This window comes from Bos indicus, chromosome 16 (assembly GCF_029378745.1).
Source record: "Bos indicus isolate NIAB-ARS_2022 breed Sahiwal x Tharparkar chromosome 16, NIAB-ARS_B.indTharparkar_mat_pri_1.0, whole genome shotgun sequence".
NCBI lineage: Eukaryota > Metazoa > Chordata > Mammalia > Artiodactyla > Bovidae > Bos > Bos indicus.
The window spans coordinates 65775974-65801023 of record NC_091775.1 but is presented as its reverse complement, the minus strand read 5'-3'; the positions used below and the strand labels follow the sequence as shown (position 1 = coordinate 65801023).

At 41.8% G+C, this 25050-nt stretch overlaps 1 protein-coding gene across 1 annotated transcript in view; it reads left to right on the top strand.

Moving 5' to 3' along the window:
* Positions 1-25050, top strand: part of COLGALT2 (collagen beta(1-O)galactosyltransferase 2) — a 121194-nt gene that overhangs the window by 87475 nt on the left and 8669 nt on the right. The window contains exons 6-10 of the mRNA XM_070768559.1: positions 2428-2547; positions 12074-12150; positions 15589-15695; positions 23161-23293; positions 23499-23626. Of these exons, the coding sequence (XP_070624660.1) occupies positions 2428-2547; positions 12074-12150; positions 15589-15695; positions 23161-23293; positions 23499-23626 (565 nt within the window). The remainder of the gene's footprint in view (positions 1-2427; positions 2548-12073; positions 12151-15588; positions 15696-23160; positions 23294-23498; positions 23627-25050) is intronic.

Here is a 25050-nt window from a genome sequence, read left to right as displayed (position 1 = left end):
CCAAATTCCATTTATAGACTGTGGGTAGTTTTCCTTTCATATATGACTTAACAATTGCCTTTTTTATTTGCTTAGTTTTATTATCGCTGCTGTTGCTGCTAAGTCGCTTCAGTTGTGTCCAACTCTGTGCGACCCCATAGACGGCAGCCCACCAGGCTCCTCTGTCCCTGAGATTCTCCAGGCAAGAACACTGGAGTGGGTTGCCATTTCCTTCTCCAATGCATGAAAGTGAAAAGTGAAAGTGAAGTTGCTCAGTCGTGTCTGACTCTTAGCGACCCCATGGACTGCAGCCCACCAGGCTCCTCCGTCCATGGGATTCTCCAGGCAAGAGTACTGGAGTGGGGTGCCATTGCCTTCTCCGATTATTATTGCTAATACAACCCCAAACGAATCCCTAATCATCTAGATCTCCTCTCAGAGCAGTCAGATTTCAGCAGATGTTCTTTGTGTGTGTGTGTGTGAGGATTCTCCTGGAGCTCCCTGGTGTCCTCCGGTCTGAGAGGAGCTACAGTCGTGGACCTGTAACCATCTCCTCTTCTCTTACTGACTCTTCCGTTCACTATGTCCTGCGTTGTCATTTTCTTTTCTTTCTTTCTTTTTTTTTTATAATCGTCCTCCTCTTTCCTCCCCCTACTCCCCTTTCTTCTCCTTCTTCCACATCATCCAGCCACTGTCTGAGAAAGTGTGATGGCAAGTAAATATCTATGACCTTGAGTGTCTGAAACTGCCTTTCTTGTCTCCTCACATTTGATGGATAGCTTGGCTAGGTCCCATCTCTCCTTTATAACCGAAGCTTTGGAAAGTTGAATGGTAAAACTATTTCCCTAATTAGGGTCGAGAGGCAACCTAAACATTAAATCATTTCCCTCTGTTTCCTGAATTCATCACCACTTTGCACATGGGTCCATTTGAGTTTGAAGTTCCTCAGAAGCATTTATGTCAGCAAACAGTAGCACTAGTGAGTTCTCCTGGTGAAGGCAAGAGAAGTGACAGTGCTTACTGGGCCAGCCTTGATGGGAACCAGGTTCAGTCACGGGGAGGAGAAAGACTCTTTTCTTTTTTTGTTCTTCCCTGCTAATGCTACGAGACGGCCTCACCTGGTTCGACAGGTGATGTAGCTGACTGGAGGAAATGTCATCGGCACAAAACAGAGAAGTCTCTATGCAGGTAATTCTCTGTCTGGAAAGCATAGGTGATTATAGAAATTAACAAATCGGAAGCTTGGACACATGCACCAGAGCTTGGCAGGTTCATCTATTTACTTAAGCAATCTTTTCATTTGTCAGGACTGCCAGCTGCTGGATCTCTCTGAGGCCCTTTTGATTCCAATATCCCCAGCTCCCTGGTTGAACCAAGATTCTGTGTAACTCTTGGAGTTAGCCAGCTGGGGCAGCGAAGACGGGTGTTGAAAACGAGAGGGCTGTGCCATGACTCTGGTATTGTCATACTACAGCTTCTTACCAGGTCTTGAAATGCAGGCTTCCTTTTGTCCCTTTCTGACTCTTTTATAGAAGTTTCATGTCAGTTGGTCAACTCCAAGTCCATGTGGGCTAAGAGAAGAAATCAAGCCATGGAGACTCATGGAAAATTTTAAGTTTCCTTTGTTTTTTATTTTTTGTTCTGCATATGCCTAGAGTTAGCTTTAATAATCTGTCAGCCTTACGGGATTTTCCTGTTTGCTTTCATATCAAATGTGGCTTTTATTCCTCGTCTTCTCTTTATTTCCTGTAGGTGGATTATAGTGTTCCCTTCTGTTCTCTGGAACAGGAATTCCTTGCCTCCTTTTTGATCCCTTTGTGCCTTTAGTGTTCCTTCCAGGCCACGAGGATGCTTTCTCTTCAGAGAGAAAATATCAATTTCCTCTGAGCTGAAGAGTGGCCCAGGTTTTTTATTTTGCCTCCAATACTGTGTTATACTTTCTTAATAAAGGAGCATTTTTGAGGTCTACATACCCTGCCTGAAACAACTACTTGTTCAATTTCAGTGCCAAACAGTCTGGTCTCTTTTTCGTTAGTGGTCATCGTAAAATGAAGAAATGTACTTTCTTTTTTTGAATTTTGTTTATTTGTTTATTTTTGGCTGTGCTGGATCTTCACTGCTGCTCGGGCTTTTCTGTAATCGTGGCGAGTGGGGTCTGCTCTTCTTTGCAGTGTGCAGGCTTGTTCTTGTGGTGGCTTCTCTCATTGCAGAGCATAGGCTCTAGGGCATGCGGGCTTCAGTAGTTGCGGCACCCAGGCTCTAGAGCATGGGCTCAGTAATTGTGGTGCACAGACTTGGTTGTTCCATGGCATGTAGGATCTTCCCCACCCAGGGATCAAACCTGTGTCTCCTGCACTGGCAGGTGGATTCTTTTCCCCTGAGCCACCAGGGAAGCCCCAGACGAGTGTTTTCTGATTGGCCGTTTTTGTCCCTCTCTTGTGTCCGCAGGCATCCAGATGTACCTCTGCAACCGAGAGCACTACGGCTACCTGCCCATCCCCCTGAAGCCCCATCAGACCCTGGAGGAGGACGTCGAGAACCTCATCCATGTGCAGACAGAAGCGATGAGTGAGTGACCCAGGCTGGTGGTAGCGGCTCGTGTTCTGTTGCCCCCGTGTCCCTATCAGCCACTTCTCTGCTCTCCCAGGACTGAACTCTCATAGTCTGCCTTGGCTGAAACATAGCTGTTCGTTTGTCCATTCATTTCAAACTTCTCCTTATGTGAAATACAAATATGGAAATGTGTCTTTGCCCCCAGGGAGCTTTGCCCCCTGGGAGCTTCCCATCCAGGTGGAGATCTGGGGACACAGTAAATCCATTTCATACCACGTTATAATGGCTACAATGGTGTTTTGTTGTATGGATTTAAACTCTTATTTTGCTGCTTTCTAAGTATATGACTTTAGGCAAGTAATCTAACCTTCTTAGTTGTGAAATGAAGGTAAAACATCTAGGATTTGGGTGCCAATTCCCCATGATATATATAAAAAGTATATTAACAAAAACAGTAATTACAACTTCAACTTAATAATAGCTTATGATGTAGCAGATATCATGCTAAACATATTTTGTACTTTGTCTCATTAATCCTTATAATACTCAATGAAAGGGGTTTTATTATCCTATTAAAGATGAAGAAATTGGGGTGCAAAGCACATAAGTATCTTACTCTAGATCATTCTGCTAAATAAATGACAGATTGGGATTTGAGCCCATATTGCTATCTCCAAAACTCAGGTTCTTAAACACTGTATCATATTGCCTCTGGGTCTGGCATGATGTCAGAACTGGTAAATGCTTGATAATCAGGGGCTACACTAATTATTATGTATAATGTGCAGTGGTGTTTAAAAGAGAAAGTAACAAATATACTCTGCCTAGGGGAGAATCTTGGAAATGGCTATGCAGAGGAGGGAACATTTGCATAATTGAATCTTCACTCTGTAGCTGGGAAACTCTGTTATTCATCACTAGCGTGTAGGAGGTGGGTATGTGGGCAGTGGGTGTGACTGGGGAGGCACAGTGGAAAGCAGGGCTGGAAGGTGGGCAGGAGCTCAGTTAGAAAGACCTCTGGACTTTTCCTGAAGGGAAGGGAGCTTTTAAAGAGATTTTAGCAGTGAAACGTCAGGTTAAAATCTGGATTTAGAAAGGTCACTCTCTTGGTAAGAGAAGTATGGCTGCAGCCTAGGGCACTGGATGCTGGTCTCGGGTCAGAGGTGAAGAGATCATTTTGGATATTACATGGTAAACTAGGCAGAAGGTGGTGAGGATCTGAGCTAGGGCAGGAGCAGTGAGAGTAGAGATGAACCTTATGACATAGACTTGAAAAGACTTAGCCAAAGGTTTGTGGATGAGCAGAAGAGGGACTGAGGGAAACTTCTAAGTTCTGACTTGAGTGTCTGGAATGACTGTAGGAATGTTAAACACATGTAGATTTAAGAAGACATTTACAAAGAAAAATCATGAGTTCATTTTAAAACCTTGAGTGGCCTGTGAATATCTGTTTCCTGCTGCTCACCCCCAGGCAATAAATTCATTGTTTCATGTTAGTCTCAAGACATAACCCATCCCCTGCTGCCTAGGAGGCACCCAGCAAATCTTTGTTGAATAAATGAACGAACTGCCCAGTGAATAGATGGAGCGATGAGTCTGACACTTAAGTTCTATCAAGTCTAAAGATGTTAAGTGGGGATTCATCAACAAGATAATGTGATATCATAGAATTTTAAGAAAACAGGAACATGAGATATAGAAGGAAGTTCAAGTAAGATAAGGACTGAAAAAGAGTCCAATGAGTTTTTTCAGCTAATTTCCATAAAAAGGATGGTTTCAGAAAAGGCTGGCTCAGAATTTAAAGTGTTTGAGAAGTAATTAAAAATCAAGGACACAGAGAAGAACAGAAATGTTTCTTTTAAGAAACATAGTTAGGACCAGAAGGTAAGAAGGACAATAATAATAATAAAGACTCATCAGAAGATCCCTTTAAATAGCAAGGTCTCCTACTGTATTCACACAGGACTGTGTTTGCAAAACATCAGTCAGCCCAGTATAGCAGGTCATATTGGTGGTAATGAGCAAAGCATGACCATAGACTATACTTGGAATGGGGAGCAAAGCACCCCCACAGTACAGCCTTTGCTGCTGATGCACATGATCATTTGCAAGCCATTTGGTCTTTCCTAGTCTCAATATCCCTGAGTTTGCAGAAAGAAAGAAGAGCTCACTACTATTTTCTATAAGTACAGAGAATAATAGAGATAATGTGTGTGTTGAGGGCGGGGAACCAGTATTCGTAGAGGGAATGAGATTTGAATCATCAGTTGGTTCACTAGCACAGTATTTCTAGAACCAGCCCTCAGGAATTTCTTTTGTGAATTTCTTTAATTTCAGTGTGCCTGCCTCTTCTCTATGCTCTAGACCCAGAGGCCAAGGGCAGTGTCTTATTGCCTTCTATCTCAAACACCTAGCACAGTCCTTGATATATAATCGGTAACGGACAAATATTTGCTGAATGCATGACCAGACAATGAAACAATGAGCAAATGAATAAAACCTGTGTCGCAAAGTGCTCTGAACATGAAGTTAGATTCACAGACTTGAACTCAGGCTGTGTCATGTAGGCAGAGAGAACAACCTCTCAAAGCTTTAGTTCCTTTATCTGTGGAGTAAGGATAAGAACACTGACTTTGCAGGGTTGAGAGGAGCACATAAAAGAATAGACATCAACCTCATAAGACTGAGAGTGTTCCTGTTACTAAGACTCCATTCAATGCTTGGTAATGTGCCTTCCCTTATCAGCCCCATTGCATGACTGTCAGTCTTGACTCCAAGTAGATGTCAGCTCAGAGAGGCTGGCCAGAGCCCTCTCTTCTTTTCCTCCACAGCAGGAGTTGCCAGCCTCCAGTATCTAATGCCCGATGATCTGCAGTGGGGCTGACATAATAGTAATAGAAATAAAGTGCACAATCAATATAATGCTCTTGAATCATCCCCAAACCATCCCCTTGCTCTGGTTCCTGGAATCTGTCCTCGACCCTCTCTAGACCATGCACAGCCTGTGGCCACAGTAAGGGATTCAGGTTTTTATTCTAAGAGTAATAGGATTCCATGTGGATGGGGGAGGGAGAGTGACATGATGTGGTTTATGTATTTAGATAAATCATTCATGCTGTGGTGTGGATACTGGCATGTAAAGGGACCAGTACATCTCTCCTGGTGAGAAATAATGGTGGTTGGAATGCAAACTGTAGCCGGGAGGTGATGACAAGCAGGTGGATTTGGGATATATTTTGAGGGTAGAGCCAACAGGACTTACAGAGAGCTGGATGCAGCCCATGAAGGAAAGAAAGGAATCAAAGACAACTCCGGGAGTCTGGCCTAGTGTACCGTTCAGTGAAATTGGAGAGGCTTTATGGGGAAAGACTTGGAAGGGAAGTTGTGGCCATGTAAGCTTAAGATATATATTAGACATCTGAATGGAGAGATTAGGAGACACTTGAATATGTGAGTCTAGACTTCAGGAAAGAGACTCCAGTTGGAAACAGACACTTGAGAGTCATCAGCATTAAAAAGACATTGGAAGCCATGGAACAGTGTGAACTTGCTTGGCTGGAGAGCATAGAGGAGGAAGAGGACAGGGTGGAGGACAGATCCCGGGGGCGGGGGGGAGACACACAGCCAGTGTTTCAAGAAGGAACCAGCTGTTTTTGAGAAGTCAAGTAAAATGAGGATAGGGAACTGATCACTGGTTCTCTCAGATAGAGATCTGTGATGACCTTGATAAGAACTACTTCAATGCAATGAGGACAAAAGTCATTGGAGTGGGCTGAAGAGAGAGCCATGGGGAGATGAGAAAGTGGACTCTTGTTGGCATGGGAGATAGAGAAATAGGGTAGTGTCTGTAAAAGAGTGAAAAATCAAGGGAAGAGGCTGTTTTGTTTCATTGTGTTTTGTCTTTTAAGTTTTTTTTTTATTTTTTAGGATCAGATTTTAACTTGTTTGTTAATGAGAATGAGAATACTAATGAGAAAAGTCCAAAACATAGTGAGAATTTAATGATGTAGAAAAGAAGATATTTAAGGCCCTTGAGAAAACAAGTTCTAGATAGAACAGGGATACTGTAGCGAAGGGAAGGCAGGGTATGTAGGCACAGAGGCAGCTGGGCTTGATGTGGAAGGGAAAGATGGGTCTAACCGGGCTTTAAACATTTTCTCCGTTACATATGTGATCCAGTCATCAGCTCAAGAGAGTGTTGAGGATTTCAGGAGAGAGGACAAGGCATAAAATAGACCTCTCAGAGAGTGGGAAAGTAAGTTTACTGTGGCAGCATAATTGCATCATTTGGCAGTATCGAGTGCCAATTTGACATCTGTGGTTGTAATTTTGAAGTCACTCAGTCAACACAACAGTGTGAATTTCTCTCTTCAGTGTTCTTGGTGGGAAGAGAACAGTTGGGTTTAACCAGGATTGGAGTTTTACCAAGCAAGATCAGTGGAAGAGAATGAAGGGTCCTTCCAAGGGATGGTTAGAGCTGTAGACCGTGAAATCTAGGTTGGGTACTGATGGGAGTGACAACAAAAAGGGTGTGATGGATGCAGACAATGTGGTGGGCCACTGGAAGAATGATCGCTGGTGCTGGATTGTTGGTTGTTGGATCACCATGTGGATGCTGTTTCTAAGAGTGGTGGCGGGGTAGTGAGACTGGGAGCCGGTGGCTGAGGGAGCATGAATAGGAGGTACAGAGCCCTGCAACAGGCTTCAGAGAAGCTGGGCTTTTTGAAGAATAAAAGAGAAATCAGTTGGAGTGAGTTGGAGGACATGAGGAAAATCAGCTTTCACACTAACAGCTGAAAGGGAGGCAGTGACCTCAAAGGAAAGCCAAGTCTTGGTCAAAACAAAAAGGCAAAGAGACATTCAGAAAAAGTGAAGGGACTTAAGATATCAGGGAGTTTATGAATTTCAGACTGGAGTTTCTAGAGATCAGAGTAGAAGAGTTTGGATTGGGTGGAGACAGTGTGTAAAAACAACAGTTAACACTTCTAAAGGCACTGACCATCACCGTCATGTACTTGCTCATTTAGTACAGTGGGAGTTGGATAGAAAATTGCGGGACGTATGACCAGAGGCTCAATCTTGTCAAGGGGATAGTAGAAAACAGGTTGTGAGGCATGAGAAGATTGGTTGGACAAATCAGCATGAGGCAATGGGCTAGCTTAGGTGCCTCTTCTCAGTAATGACATTTTGAGGCAACAGAACGTCATGTAAAGATTGTTTAAAATATTGCATCTGAAGTTAAAAGATCTAAAAACTGAGTTCCAGCTCTGCCAGTCACTCACTATTTGAACTCGGGCAAGATTCTGTCTGGGAGTCCTGATCTCAGTTTTTACATCTATCAAGACAAAGAGTACAAGCATGGATGCTCAGTTGCTCAGTTGTGTCTGACCCTTTGCGACCCTATGGACTGAAACCCACCAGGCTCCTCTGTCCTTGGGATTCTCCAGGCAAGAATACTGGAGTAGGTTGCCATGCCCTCCTCCAGAGGATCTTCCCAACCCTGGGATCAAACCTGAGTCTCTTACATCTCCTGCATTGACAGGCAGGTTCTTTACCACTAGCCAACGGGAAGCCCCAAACAGCACACCCTGCCCCCAGTAAAAGTGAAGATAAAATGACCTGGTGACTAGGAAATCACTTGTGTGTGTTAGTTGCTTCAGTCGTGTCCAACTCTTTGCGACCCCATGGACTGTAGCCCACCAGGCTTCCCTGTCCATGGAATTCTCCAGGCAAGAATACTGAAGTGGATTGCCATTCCCTTCCCCAGAAGATCTTCCCGACCCAGGGATCAAACCCTGGTCTCCTGCATCACAGGCAGATTCTATACTGTTTGAGCTACAGGGAAATCCTTAACAAATCACTTTACAAATTGTAAAGCACCTAAATGCCAAGCGTGACTGTGTGGTCAAGAACAGAGAAGTGCCTAAGGAAGAAGATTGTTGTGGCCACAGTGTGCATAATGAGTTGTAACGAGCAAGACAAAGAGCATACAAGTGTTTGCTGTTGCTGTTGCTGTTAAGTCGCTTCAGTCGTGTCCGACTCTGTGCGACCCCAGAGACGGCAGCCCACCAGACTCCCCCATCTCTGGGATTCCCCAGGCAAGAACACTGGAGTGGGTTGCCATTTCCTTCTCCAATGCATGAAAGTGGAAAGTGAAAGTGAAGTCGCTCAGTCATGTCCGACTCTTCGCGACCCCATGGACTGCAGCCTACCAGGCTCCTCCATCCATGGGATTTTCCAGGCAAGACTACTGGAGTGGGTTGCCATTTGAAAGGTGTTAAAACAGCCCAGACATGTGAGTGAGGACCTGAGCAAGGGGGGTGGCTGCAGCCATGGAAGAAGTCCAGGAGAAACTATGAAGAAGTGTTAGGATTTGGTCCTAGCACAATCTTGCAAATGTTTTTCTGGGCATGACTGGGCTGGTGCTCTGTTCTTTGGGTGGAGTTTGTTCCGGTATAGATGACAGAAAGAGCAACACGTGGTGGTCACCCAGGAGCAAGGTCTTACCAACTGAGCTTCTGCGAGCTCAGCCCCATTGCCCAAGGCCAACTTGAGGCCAGTGGCTATCAAGGTCTAGCTTTGGGGGCAGGGTAGAGTGGGAGTTAAGGGTTCATGTGCAGGACCTAGGTCTGACTAGGGTCAAATACCAGCTCTATCAGCTCTGTGACCTTAGGCATGTTATTTAAGCCTTTGTTTGCCTATCTGTAAAAATAGGGACCTGGCCTGTGGGACATGTTGTGAAGATTAAATAAATGTGAATATATATATCAAGAGTGTAGCCCAGAGTGCAGTGGGTAATAAGATCACTATACCAATAGCTATTATTGTTATTCCTAGATCTGGAAACAATTCAGGCACCAATGAGGCACATCCCACCTGGTGGCAGTACACTGAGGACGTGTATAGGGAGGGATTCAATGAGGGACTGAATCAACTGCGGTTAATGGAGTCAGAAATGACCCAGAACAGAAGCTGGGATGTCTGATGACAGCAAAGAGGCATCCCTTCTCCCCACATAGTCACCTTTTAGGTCTAATTAATATCATCTCCTGTTCGTCCCTGTGGCTTAACTCTACCTTCAGCTACAAAACCCAGACCTGTGTCTCATATTTCTGTTCAATGGTGGCTTTCAGGACCAGCCACTTGTGGCTTTTGGGGGGATACTTGTCCTGTGCACACAATGACTACCCATGTTTGATGGAAGCAAAGTGGCTAAAAGCAGACTCTTCAGCTGAAACGTTAAAGCCAGGCACCCAAATGGAGACCAACAGAGACCAACAGGGAGACCAAAATTTACCCTCCTCTCAAGTCTAAGGCCCAGGGAGGGAGGACTAGACAGCTCCTCAAACAGCATGAACGGGAAGGAGTTGGTATGTTAAGATTTTTTGCTTGTAAAACCTAACCCTGTACATGGTGACCCTGCAATCAACATTTGTTGATTTTAAAAGCAATTAACAGAGTTGGGTGGAACAGGAAGAACCAAAATATTCTGGGCTGCTTAATGGAAACAGAAACACACTCACTGTTTACTCATAGAAATGTGATGGTGAGGGTCAGGTTTGAAATAATATCATCTCCTGTGTTTGGCTTAGGAAATCTGTTTCACTAGTTTCTACAGTTTCACATGACTTGATCATAAGAGAAACTGGATATCATGGTTTCTCTTTAATATCCCAATAAAGGGTGAGTGAAACAAAAAATATTCTTTGGACAGCATCTCAATCAGGACAGCTGAAGTTATGCTGGGATATCTCATAGAGAATGCTGAAATCTCATTTCCACGTGTTGGCACCTCATTCTGCTGTTGCTGCTGCTAAGTCGCTTCAGTCGTGTCCGACTCTGTGCGACCCCAGAGATGGCAGCCCACCAGGCTTCCCTGTCTCTGGGGTTCTCCAGGCAAGAACACTGAAGTGGGTTGCCGTTGCCTTCTCCGGCACCTCATTCTGCTGCTGCTGCTGCTGCTAAGTCACTTCAGTCGTATCTGACTCTGTGCAACCCCATTCTAGGCTGCTTCAAATTTTTGCCTTCTCCATATCAACATTGGCTACTAAGATCATTGTGGTGGGGCTGAGTAGGGAGCATGGGAGGAGAGTTTGTAGATCTGAATAGCAGCAACTCATATGGCCATGACTAACTTCAAGGTGAAAAAGCCCCTTTCATATACCTGAAATAGAGGGGAATGGATATTGATAGACAGTAGCAGTGGCCGTCAACAATAACCCGTTTACCTGCTCTCATGTAGCATTTTCCTTGTATTACGTCTTCAAGGAAAACCAAGTGAGTACTTTGACTTTATTTGGGCTCTTTAATCAATATTATTTCTAACCTTTAAAACATATATATAAGCTTTTCTAAATAAAGCTTTTTGGAAATATGAAATAAAGAAAACTTTTATCACTTGAGATGTGACACTCGTCCCATCTGAAAACTTCATTGTAAGCCCTGTACCAAGTTCTGGGATGTGGCCTGACCCTTGGAGGTGTGTATTAGGGGCTTCCCTGGTGGCTCAGATGATAAAGAATCCGTCTGCAATACAGGAGACATGAGTTCCATCTCTGGGTCTGGGAGATCCCCTGGAGAAGGAAATGGCAACCCACTCTAATATTCTTGTCTGGAGAATTCCATAGACAGAGGAGCCTGTTCATGTTAAAATAAAGGATCTTTTGAGTACCTATAGCTAAACTTGCCTGGATGGAAGAAAAAAAAAGTAGTCCCAGAGTTTTACAATTTTAAATGTATAGAAAAAAAAGCATTCATTAGAAAAAGTCTAGCCTATTTCTGAGTTCTTTCATCATGGGCCACTATGAGTAGTAACTGGGAGTTACTGAGCATTTACTGTGTTGATTTACTGTGGTTAGTGCTTTGCATGTAGGTCTCATTTAAATTTTCTAACACTCCAAGATATGCACTTTTATTATCCTGATTTTACATGCAAAGAAAGAAAGAAACTTAGAGAGGTCACCTATCTGCTCCAGACCTTCACAGACCAAAGTTTAGACCCAGATCATCTGACTCCAAGAGCCTTCACCCTTAAACATTACCCTGAATGTCCTTCCAAGTTTGGAATGGACATGTACGCACTGCTCTATTTAAAATGGATAACCAACATGGACCTACTGTATGGCACATGGTACTCTGCTCAATGTTATATGGCAGGCTGTATGGGAGGGGATTTGGGGGAAGAATGGATACATGTACATGTATGGCTGAGTCTCTTTGCTGTCCACCTGAAACTATTACAACGTTGTTAATCGGCTACTCCCCAATAAAAATCTTTAAAACTATCCTCCATATATTCTTAAAAATAGGTCTTAAGGGAAATGGAGCACATGTTGCAATCTGCATAAAAACAAGTGCTCTCAAAACCAGCACAGTGACCACTGGGGTTCTTGTGTAGCCACTTAACTCTGGAAAACTACTGAGAAGTTATTCCCTACCCTGACCATGCAGGTTGTGTTTCCAGAGGTCAAGCTGCGAATGGGATGCTGTTCTCTGCAACTCTCACTAACAAAGCACTCTGCATGTTTCTTGTGTCTTCCAGTTGACGGTCCTCCAATGGAACCTTCCCAGTTTGTCTCAGTTGTCCCTAAATATCCAGACAAGATGGGATTTGATGAGGTAGGCAAGGTGTCTGTGTCTGTGTGCACCTGTATGTGTGCACATGTGCACGTCGTGTTTATATGTTTATATCAGAACAACAAGCCTGGGCACATGTCTGAGTCAGCCAGAGCAGCTTGGCTGCCGAAAAGAAACTTGGAAAAAGTTCTCAGTTTTTGTTGTGCGTTATTCACTTATCTTTAAAAAGGAACATTATGGGAAAGTGAATTGATCATTGAGTCAGAAAGATGTTACTAATTAGGCATGAAAGTCATATTTTCTAAGAGCAGATATTGCCATGTTTTATCAAGATTCAAGGGTAGGGTAAAGAAGATATATGTTTTAGGTATTAGAGGACTTTAACTTTATTCTGAATAAGTGGAAACCATTCTGGAACATTCTTTGCTTTATTTTCTCTTTGCTCTTCTTCCATGGGAAAAATTGGAGGGCAGGGTTTAGAGGACAAAGGAAAAGAGAAAAAAGAAACCCATTCTAAAATTTGTTTTTGTAGCAGGCAAGAACTTCATAATAATGCTCCAAGGGCTATATTTATTATTACACTATAATTGTATAACGATTGAGCAGAAATGTAACAAGATGCCTGTCTTAGTGATATGCTCAGCAGAACCAGAATTGTGACCCCAAAATCACTGAATCCTTCATGGGTCCCTCATGTCACATAATTGCTGATCCATGTTCAGGAACTTGATGATCTGGAGGCTGGGACAGTGCCTTGGGAATCCACAAACTACGATGGAACTTTTCCATGAATCTGCGATATGTTATAAGCCAAACTTTGTGCTCTATGCTCCTTGCCACTGATTCACTGAAAGAAAATGCCTTGTTTATCTCCCTGTATTATGTCATATGGGTCTCCAAAGTACAGCCATCTTAAATTCCTGCTGGAACTGGAAGTTGGGGGTTAGTCTATGGAATTTATTTGTTGGCAGATTTCAGAAATGAAAAGGAGTATTTCATGAATATTAATTGGAAAGGAGTTAGAAACTATCATGCTATTTCTGCAGAGGGCAAGATGAGATTAGATGGTTTTAAGTGTAATAGAGATGAATTAGACTAAAGTAGAGAAGAATTAAAGTGTAGATAGTTTTATAAACAATCAGGGCTTCAGAAATATTGGCCCACCCCAGATACTGAACTGGCTTCCACATATTACTTACAGCTCTCCTTTTCTGCAGCTTTCACTAACTCTCATGTCTCCAGGTAAAAGAACCCAACGGTCTTTATGTATATTCATTTTTCCCTTTATAAACACATTCCAATAAGGATCAAATCAGAGCAAATACCATGAGACAAAAGCAGGATCTTCTAGCTCTGGTCTTCCATTTGCAAAGACTGGGTCACTTTTAGAAGCCTTCTGAAAAAGGCCAACTCTATGGAGATACAGACACGGGAACTCTGCTCTCCTGAGCCCTGGCAGTCATCTCCCTGGAACAGAGATAGGATAGTAGAAAAGAGGATTTCAGGGCTTTTTCAACCTTCCCTGTACTCTGTGACCTTGTTGGGGTGTCTGGGCTGCATTTGGCTGGGTGGCTTTTTGTCTGTTTACTATTCACTAATATGAGCAAGCCATCTGTGTTTTCCCTTCAGAGCTGCAGTTTTTACTGCACTTGTCCTGGCAGGACCCCGGATGGGATTATTATTTACCGAAGTCTTCCCAGACTAGAGGTCTTGGGTCTGAGGGGACTTTTTGTTGTATTTCTGTTAGTTTTTGGTTTCGTTTTGCTCTCCTGGCGTGACCTCAGGTAGCTCCATGTGTACACATGAGGAAATGCCCATTCCTTCCCATAGCCTTAAAATCAGGAGATGGAACGTGTTCCCATCACAGTAGGATTCTAAACAGGAAGAAAACGACATATAAATGAACACAACTCGTTGTTATAAAATCCCAAGTAACAGGGCAAATACAGTTACCACAGAAATTTTTTTTTAAAGAATTGCACAGTTAAACAGTGGAGGTAATAAAATCATGATATACCTAATCCACTTTGTTCTGATTCAGATGGATGATTTTTTCAAAGAAGACGTCTTGCTCCCCCATCCATTCTTTTCCTTGAGCTGTATAAGTGGATGGAAGTGAGAATATTTTTATAAAATATTGAAGAGTTGAAATTTTACTTAATTCAGCTTTTGATCTGGTAAAATGTATAACATTTTGATACTCCATTCAGAATGATTGTGTGAACCATGGCTTAACCCTCAGTAAAGTCAAAACTCCAGCCTGCTTATATGACATGACTTCTTCTTTATTCTAGACATAATGCAAACTTTATCACAAACCACATATTATAGACAATTTAATCTGTATTGGCCTTGAAGGATAAGATTACTCTACTCCCTCTTTTTACAAACAAGGGAACTGGACCCCATAACATTAGATGTCTTCCTCAAAGTCATCTAGATGGGTCTTTAGGATGAAGCCAGTATTGTCCAACTTTTTCCTGCAGGCTTCTCCTTTCCCATGCTATTCAGTATTTCTCGCTGGCAACTGAAGTCTCCCTCTCTCTCAGGACTAGTTTAATGTACAAAGTGAGTTTATTACTGCTTGCAGAAAAGGACCTTATTAAAGTACTTCATTACCTGTAACGACTTTCATGAGGCTTTGGGTTCTTCTGTGGCTCCTTAAATCTGGGAATAATCAGAGCAGCCTCCTTATCTGTGTAACTCCCAGTAGCACTCATGATAGGTGTGTGTTCGGTGCAGTCATCAGGAATTTCAAGGCTACTGTGAGGAGCTGCAGGAAGACCCAGCCCTCATGGGGGACAATCTGAATGCACACTTTGGGGACTTCATGGATCAGTACATGTCTTCTTATAAGACTTCCGTCAGATCCATGTAATATGGAAATTAATGACTCTCCCTAAAGGACTAATCCCAAGAGCAGAGTCCTTTTTTCTTTACTTGTTTCAGAAAAAGTCAAAGAGAGTTGAAGAGGTCTGGTAAAGAAGCTATGAAAATTAAGACCTTAATAATTCGATTTGGAACTCATAGTAATAAGAGGAATTTGTTAAGACTAGATTTTTCTTACTCTTGGAATGACTTTAAACTTTTCTACAGAGGATGTAAATTACAAGAATAGCTAATATTTTGTTCCCAGGTGATAGGACCAGTATGACTTCCATTTTACAGATGAGGAAACTGAGGTGTAGGAATTGGACCAACGAAACACTTAGCAGACTTAGGTCTTGATAAATCCAGCCACTTGCCAAACTTCTTCCTTCCCCTTGGTCTCATATGTTTTGGGTTTAATTCACCTTTGGCCTCCTGAAGAATAGCTTTTTGACCCGATATGAAATACAAATAAATCTTCACCACTTCCCCTAACCTTTCCACTCCTTATTCTAACTAAAGCTTTGTTCCTTATACTTCCTTTGCTTTTCAACAGCCTAAAATAAAAACTGAGTAATCTGTATTTCTTTTCCTTTTTTCTTCTTGTATTAGATTTTCATGATAAACCTCAAGCGCAGAAAGGACAGGCGAGACCGGATGTTACGCACCCTGTATGAACAGGAGATTGAGGTCAAGATTGTGGAGGCTGTGGATGGAAAGTGAGTTGAGTTTTCTCCTCAAAGCCTTGCCGCTGTGGCTGGAGTGGAGATGCTCCCTCTCCAACTGAGGTTTAGTCCCAGTGGGCGGAATCTGCAGTCATTGCGAGATAGACATGCTTTCACAGTGCAGCCTATTTTGGGAAAACTTTATGACTCATATAAGTTTATATATGTTAATTTCACTGAGCAGAGAAGAAATCCACTCATCATCCTGTGCTCTCTGGTCTTCACTATGCTTGCCCTGGGTGTGATTTTCCATTGTCTCTGGGGGTTCTTGCAATGGTCATGGTGGTTGCCAGCCCTGTAGTGCCTTGGAAGGAATGCGTTCAGAGTTGCATTCAGAACCTGATTTAGAGCAAAGCATCTTACCTTGTGTGACTTGACCTGAAGAAAATAAGTGGAAAAAATGCCTAACAGTCTGTGTGTCCTGTTGCACAAGGTGCTTGCCACAGTCTGCGTGGGCTGATTACTTTTTCCAGGAACATGGCAGGAAACTTACATACAGTATCTGGTTGGAGTCCTTCAAGAGTTTTTGTTATTGATGTTGTTATTTTGTTTTGCTTTGCCCTTTAACACTCTATTATTTCAAGGAGTATGTTAGCAGTCGTGTCTTACTTTTTGTAATCCCATGGACTGTAGCCCCGCAGGCTCCTCTGTCCATGGAATTCTCCAGGCAAGAATACTGGAGTGGGTAGCCATTCCCTTTTCCAGAGGATCTTCCGTGCCCAGAGAGTGAACCCTGCTCTCCCACATTACTGTCTGAGCCACTAGGGATATTTGCAAAACCTCCTGTTCCATGTTATATATAAATTTGGAATATGAATGACTCTAAGGAGTATGGCTAGAAGCTCTTGTGGAAGTTTTTATGACTCTTTTAGAGAATCTCGTCAGTGTTTCTCAAAGTGTGGCCTGGACACCCATGTCACAGTCCCCAGGGGCTGGTTAAGAGGGCAGCTTCCTAAGTCCCAGAGCCGCTAAATGATGATCTGTGTAGGGCTGGGCTGGGAATCGGCACTTAAGAAACCTCAAAGTGATTCCTGGGTAAGGTTGCCACGTAGAATAGAGGACACCTAGTTCAATTTGTCCCAAACATTGCATGGGTCTTGTACTAAAAAATGACTGTTTATCTAAAATATAAATTTGACTGGATATTTTTGTGTTTTACTTGCTAAATCTGGCAACCCTATTCTTGGATGTACTAGAATTTGGGAACCACAGTCTCAAATACCTCTAATAACCCCAATCTCCTTCATAGACCACATGGACGAAGGAAAAGTAGCTGAGCTGTGAGAGTTCTTTATGTGCTCTGCATACAGGTCTCTTATCAGATGTATAAATTGCAAATATTTTTTCCCATTTTATGAGCTGTCTTTTCACTCTCATGATGGTGTCCATTGAAACACAGACATTAATTTGATGACGTCCAGTTTATATTTTTGTTGTTGATTGTGATTTTGGTGTCATATCTAAGAATCCGTTACCAAATCCAAAGCCATAAAGACTTGGTTCTGTCTTTTCTTCTAAGAGTTTCATAGTTTTATGTTTTATATGTATCTCTTACACATTATTAGATCTTTGATTTATTTTGAGTTAGTTTTTATATAATGTGAGGTAAGGGTCCAATTCATTCTTTGTTTCCAATTCATTCTTTTGTACAAAGTTATCTATTTGTCTCTGCACCATTTGCTAAAAGATTATTCTTTCCTTTACTGAATTGTCTTAGCAACCTTGTAAAAAATTAATTAAATAGAAAGGTTTATTGCTGGATTCTCAGTTCTGTTCCATTGATGCATATGCCAATCCTTATTTCCCACAGTAGCTTCTTATGTGTAAGGAAGTCCTTCAACTTAGTTATTCTTTTTCAAGAATGTTTAGGCCATTCTAGGTCTCTTGGATTTCTGTATAAATTTTAGTATTAGCATACCATTTTCCACAAAAAAGTTTGGATTTTGATAGAAATTGCATTGACTCTGCAGGTCAGTTGAGAGAAGTACTTCTCTGTTTGTAATATGAAGTCTTCTGATTCATGATCATGAATATCTTTCCATTTATTTATATCTTTAATTCTTGGATTGATATTTTATAATTTTTGCTTGCACATCTTGCATTAATATTGTTAAATTTATTCTCAAGTATTTTACTCTTTTTGGTATTATGATAAGTGGAATTGTTTACTTCATTTCATTTTTATATTGCAGATTGCTAAGTGCATAGAAATAGTTGATTTTTGTATACTGATCTTGTTCCTACAACCTTGCTGAACTCACGTATTAGTTCTAATAATGTGTTTGTGTGTAAGTATGATCAGGCCATTCAAGATGACTCCTCTCTTGTTCTCTGTACAGCTCCTACTTGACCAGTCCTTGCTTCACTCACATAACTATCCAACCCTCTTAATTATAGGGCTTAATCAGTAACTGCCTACGTGCTTGCCCCTGCCACAGTCACTGGTTTCCTTGGTAACTGATGAGCCAATGTGATGTTAATGCCCCCTATAAATGGTAGCCTCCTTCTCACCCAAGTAGTGAAGACTGCTGCTGTGTCTGGCCTCTTGTCTATTGTACACAAGAGAGTGACATGCTCCGGGATCTTTGGCTTTAGACTTGTAAGATCCCCCTATCCAATAAATGATTAACGTATCTGTCACTGTCTCTGGGTTCTTTCTTTGGTTTCAAGGTTGGCTAAATTACAAGGTTTGCAGTCCTGGGAGGTGCAATCCAACAGTTTTTGAGCCAGCCAGAGGCTGAGGAAACTCCCATGAGCACCAAGATGTTGTTGAATAAGGATGAGGAACAAAAAGTCATGGGGGTAATCCTTGGCTAAATCCTCAAGTACAATGTTGGATAGAAATGATAAGAGTGGACAAAGGAGGCAAGAATATACAATGGATTAAAGACAATCTCTTTAACAAGTGGTGCTGGGAAAACTGGTCAACCATTTGTAAAAGAATGAAACTAGAACACTTTCTAACACCATACACAAAAATAAACTCAAAATGGATTAAAGATCTAAACGTAAGACAGAAACTATAAAACTCCTAGAGGAGAAAATAGGCAAAACAGTCTCCGACATACATCACAGCAGGATCCTCTATGACCCACCTCCCAGAATATTGGAAATAAAAGCAAAAATAAACAAATGGGATCTAATTAAACTTAAAAGCTTCTGCACAACAAAGGAAATTATAAGCAAGGTGAAAAGACAGCCTTCAGAATGGGAGAAAATAATAGCAAATGAAGCAACTGACAAACAAAAAAATATACAAGCAACTCCTACAGCTCAACTCCAGAAAAATAAATGACCCAATCAAAAAATGGGCCAAAGAACTAAATAGACATTTCTCCAAAGAAGACATACAGATGGCTAACAAACACATGAAAAGATGCTCAACATCACTCATTATCAGAGAAATGCAAATCAAAACCACTATGAGGTACCATTTCACACCAATCAGAATGGCTGTGATCCACAAGTCTACAAGCAATAAATGCTGGAGAGGGTGTGGAGAAAAGGGAACCCTCTTACACTGTTGGTGGGAATGCAAACTAGTACAGCCACTATGGAGAACAGTGTGGAGATTCCTTAAGAAACTGGAAATAGAGCTGCCTTATGACCCAGCAGTTCCACTGCTGGGCACACACACTGAGGAAGCCAGAATTGAAAGAGACACGTGTACCCCAATGTTCATCGCAGCACTGTTTATAATAGCCAGGACATGGAAGCAACCTAGATGCCCATCAGCAGATGAATGGATAAGAAAGCTGTGGTACATATACACAATGGAGTATTACTCAGCCATTAAAAAGAATACATTTGAATCAGTTCTAATGAGGTGGATGAAACTGGAGCCTATTATACAGAGTGAAGTAAGCCAGAAAGAAAAACACCAATACAGTATACTAACGCATATATATGGAATTTAGAAAGATGGTAACAATAACCGTGTATATGAGACAGGAAAAGAGACACTGATGTATTAAAAAAAATAGGAACACATTAGTGTACATTTTGAAAACAAGATTGCAGGCTTGTGTATCAAATCATGCTCATTGTCTTTGGGTGGTAACTGTTTTCCTTAAAATAGTTTACTGTAATCTACTTTATAAAACTTCATTAAGAACTTACTTTTATCTTTGTTAAGATGGACATTTAAAAATTTTCATAATGAAGAACAAAAGTTACAAAAAAAAGAAATGATAAGAGTGGATAGGCTTGGCTTGTTCCTGTTATTAAGGAGAAACATTTAGTCCTTCACCATTAAATAGGATAATTGGCTCTGGAGTTTTCACAGATGGTCTTGATTGGGTTGAGTGTTTCTATCTTGAAAGGGTGATGGTGTCTTAGTTTGTTTGCTGCTATAATAAATGACCACAGACCAAGTGGCTCAAATAAACATTTGTCAAAGTTCCAGAGGCCGGGAAGTTCCAGGGAAGGGTGCCAGCATGGCTAGATTACGGTGAGAGAGCTCATCCTGCTTTGTAGATGGCGATCCTCTTCCTGTGGGCTTCCCTGGTGGCCCAGTGGTAAAAGAATCCGCCTGCCAATGCAGGAGCTGCAGGTTCCATCCCTGGGTCAGGAGGATCCCCTGGAGAAGGAAATGGCAACCCACTCCAGTATTCTTGTCTGGGAAATCCCATGGAGTGAGGAGCCTGGTAGGCTACAGTCCACGGGGTCACAGAGTCAGACCCAACTTAGCAACTCAGCATGATCTCTGTCCTCTTGCTGTACTCTCCTATGGCAGAGAGCAAGGAGAGGGGAGAAAGCAAGCTCTTGCTTTCTTATAAGGGCACTAATCTCATTTACGAAAGTTCTACCTTAGGATCTACGGCTCCACCTCCCTATCAACATGTGAACTTGGGGGAATATAAATAGTTAATTCATATACAGTAGGATTTTTGTCAAGTTTTATGTCTGTTTAGATGATCGTGGAATTTTCGTCTGTTAATAATGATGTGTCACTTTTTTTTTTTTTTCCATGTGTTAAATGAACCTTACAATCCTGGGATAAATCCCATTTGGTCATGATGTATAATCCCTCTTCTCTGATGCTGGATTCTGTTCCCTAGTATTTTATTGGGGATTTTTCTATTTATCTTAAGGGATATTGGTCTCTCATCTTCTTGTGATGTTTTTCTGGTTGTGTATCAGGATAATACTTTATAGAATAAGTTGGGAATTGCACCCTCTTGAATTTTTGGTAAGGGTTTGAAAGATTTGTGTTAATTCTTTAAATGTTTGGCAGAATTCTGAATTCTTTACTGAAGCTATCTGGTCCTGGACCATGTTTTGGAACTTTTTTTTTTAATCTTTACAAATTCAGCCTCTTTAACTGTTATAGGTATTCAGAATTTCTATTTCTTGAGTTGGTTTGTTTCTTTTGAGCAATGTGCCCGTTGTATCTAGATTATCTAATTTGTTGATGTATAATTGTTCATAGTATTTTCTTGTAATCCTCTTTATTTCCACAAGACCAGTAGGGATTGCTCCCTCTTTCATTCTTAATTTTTAATAATTGAGTCTACTCTTTTTATTTGCCTAAAAGTGTTATCAGTTTTGTTCTTTTCCAAAGAACCAACTTTTGGTCTTGTTTTTGTCAGTTTTTCTATTCTCTCTTTCATTCATTTCCTTCTTTCTGCTTGCTTTGCATTTAGTTTGTTCTTTTTCCAGTTTCTCAAAATGGAAAAGCAGATTATTTAAGATTCTCTTTTTTAAACATAGACATTTGTACCTATAACTCACCCTCTTAGTACTGCATTAGGTGCATCTCGTAAGGCTTGGTACGCTGTTTTCATCTTCATTTGTCTCAAAATATTTCCTCATTTCCTTTGTGATTTCTTTGACTCATTGGCTATCAAGGAGTATATTATTTAATTTCACATATTTGTAAATTTTCCAAGTTTCCTATCAATTTTTAATTTCATTGTGGTTATAGAACATACTTTGTATGAATTCAACCATTTAAAATGTACTGAGGCTTTATTTATGGTCTATATAGTCTAATATGTGGTCTTTCTTAGAGAATGCTGCACATACAGTTGAAGAATGTGTATTTCGCTGTTGTTGCCTTTAATTTCAGTGTCAAATCCAAGAAATCATCACTAAAGCAGTCAAGGAGTCTTATCCCCTTGTTTTCTTCTAGGACCCTACTATTAATATGAACTTGATGGCTATAAATTAAGATGTTAATTATAATCCCTAGGGCAATCACTAATAACTAAAAATATACTGAAATATAAACAAAGGAATTAAGATGTTAAAGTACAAAATATTGAATCCTTATATTGTACACCTGAAACTAACGTTATATGTCAATTATATCTCAATAAAAAAATACCAACTTCAATACTAAGGAAAAACTTAACAGCTATATAGCTTTATTCCTTCCCCTTCCTTTGTTCTATGGTCACACTAATTATTTCTTTATATGCTCTTTATACATTATTTGCTCTTACTGCTTTATGCAGCTATAATTTAAATCAGATAAGGGAAAAAGTTATGAACAAAAGGATACTTACACTATTTATATTTACCTATCCCAGGTGGCGCTAGTGGTAAAGAACCTGCCTGATAATGCAAGAGACATAAGAGACACTGGTTCAGTCCCTGGGTCGGGAAGATCCCCTGGAGGAGGGCATGGCAACCCACTCCAGTATTCTTGCCTGAAGAATCTCGTGGACAGAAGAGCCTGGCAGGCTGCAGTCCATTGGGTCACGAAGAGCCAAACACAACTGATGTGACTTAGCATGCACGCAAACACCTGCACTTCATTTACCAATGCTTTCATTTCTTTATGTGGATCTGAGTTATTCTCTAGTTTCCTTTCATGTTAGCCTGAGGGATTCCCTTTAGCGTTTGTCGTAGAGCAGATCTACTAGTGACGCCGTTTTTGTTTATCTGGGACATCCTGGTTTTTCCATTTGTGAGGTCTAGCTTGACTGGATATAGCATTCTTGGTTGAGTCTCTCTGAGTTGGCACTTTGAATTTGTCAACCTTCTGGCCTCCATGGTTTCAGATGAGAATCAACTATTAATCTTACTGAGAATACTTTGTTTGTAGTGAGTCACTTCTCTTGCTTACATGACTCTCTCTGCATTTTAATTTTTAACTCCAAAGGAAAGATGTACACATGTGTACAATTCCTCTTGTGATTCTTTCCTGTCCTCATTCCTTCCAGTGTTTAATAATATTTAATGTTTCTATTAGCCACTCTCCTTCATTAGGAAAATACTTTTTCAAAGGTGCCAAAAAACTGATGATACTTAGAACTACATTGGGTGTTGTGAGGGATACATAAAATATAAGACCGCATCTTGTCTTCACAAAGCTCATAATGCTACAACACACTAACCCTGAGGAGCTTCTAAGGAGCCTGCTCAGTGTGGGGAATACACAGACCTCTCCCTCCTGGCTTGTGCAGTGGGGACCTCTCAATGTGTTAATTTAGGGGCGTGTTCTATCTTACAGGGCACTCAACACAAGCCAGCTGAAGGCCCTGAATATTGAAATGCTGCCTGGATATCGAGATCCCTACTCCTCCAGGCCTCTAACCAGGGGTGAAATCGGCTGCTTCCTTAGCCACTACTCTGTCTGGAAAGAGGTGAATAATGCTTCATTCAGATGTGCAGTTCTGTAATGAGAAGGGAGGAGAGTGGGACCATTTTACTGTTGATGAACCTTCACCGAGATTCCAGTTATGAGCTATTATGTGTTGTGCTACTACACTTTTGACTTTTTAATACCTATTTTGATTAGATAAATAAGTATCAACTTTTCTTCGGGTATCTTCCCCCTGACCTTTGCAGGTAATTGACCGGGAGCTGGAGAAGACTCTTGTTATTGAGGACGACGTGCGTTTTGAACATCAATTTAAAAAGAAGCTGATGAAGCTGATGGATGACATTGATCGAGTTCAGCTGGATTGGGAGCTGATGTGAGTGACAAGACAACAGGCTTTTCTAAGAGTACTGAGAACTCTTTCAGTTCTTTCAGCACCAAGAGCCCCAACTCACAGGAGGTGGGGCTCAAGCTTCCACTTACCTGGCTTTCTCTCCATATATGTTCCCAGCAACAAGAAGTAGGTAGGGGATACCCACTGGTCTGGGGGCTTCTCTGGTGGCTCAGATGGTAAAGATCCCGCCTGCAATGCAGGAGATCTGGGTTTGATCCCTCGATCGGGAAGATCCCTTGGGGAAGGGAATGGCTACCCACCCACTCCAGTATTCTTGCCTGGAGAATCCCATGGACAGAGGAGCCTGGCAGGCTGCAAAGAGTCAGACATGAATGAGTGACTAACACTTTCACTTTTGCATCTATATGTTCTTCAGGGTGAGAAAGTATGGGACTTTCTTTGAGACTTGGAATCTGCCTGCAGATCTGGGGTTTTCAGTATGAGCATTTACCTGAGAACGCAGCAGAAACCCACCCATGAAGCAGCGTGGTGCATAGAGCATCTCCAGGGAGGACCCGTGCCAGGGCAAGGGTCCTGTGTCACATTTGAGCATCAGCTCCCTGGAGGATGGGTTTCCTCTGCAGTCTCTGATGGTGTGTGTGGAGGGAGGGGAGAGGGGGTTGGAAGGTCAATGGGAGAGCACCCGTTGGGGAGGGGAGCTGTACAAATAGGGAGAACACTGACAGCTGGGTTTGGAGAGTCAGAGGCTGTCTTAGGAAAACCAGACTCACCAAGGGAGTCCTGGCTCTGAACAGAAATTTAGTTAATGCTCGTTGCCTGCTACCTCTGGGAACTGAGTGTGTGCTCTCTCTCTGGGAACTGAGTGCTCGCTCTCTCTCATTTTGTTTTTACAATGAGATGACACTTTTTACTTCTCTCCAATGAGGCAGAAAATTCCCAAGCGTCATATTTACTTCCCATCTGTGTGTCAAAGGCAATTTCATCAGATCAGAGGCTGTTCCTTTAGCAGCTGCAGCCCACAAGCTGTCCCCGTTCCTCCCATCCTCGGAGGGAAACTTAACTATGCACTCGGGTGGAATACTTGTTCTCTTAGAAAATGTACCGTTCTGAGCTCAGAGGAAACCTAGTAATGGCTCACGTAACCGTGGGAATTAGACCCAGCACTATGTAATAAAGAGATTGGCTCCTGTCGGGTCTCAGTCATGTCATGAGATTCTGCACTGTCTCTTCTGATCATTGTCCCTAGAATCCTCTAGGAGTTCTCGCACCTCAGGCTTTCTGAGTCTGTGGTCCTGCAGCCTGCAGTTAAGGCCCCACAGGCATGGAGCTTGAAAGCTATTTCATGCTTATGTGACATGTACAAAGGCAGCTTTCACTTAAGCCTTGGAATCAGAGGACTGGCCTTGGGGAGTCTAAGGCTTAGAGTTGACATACATCCTTGTTCA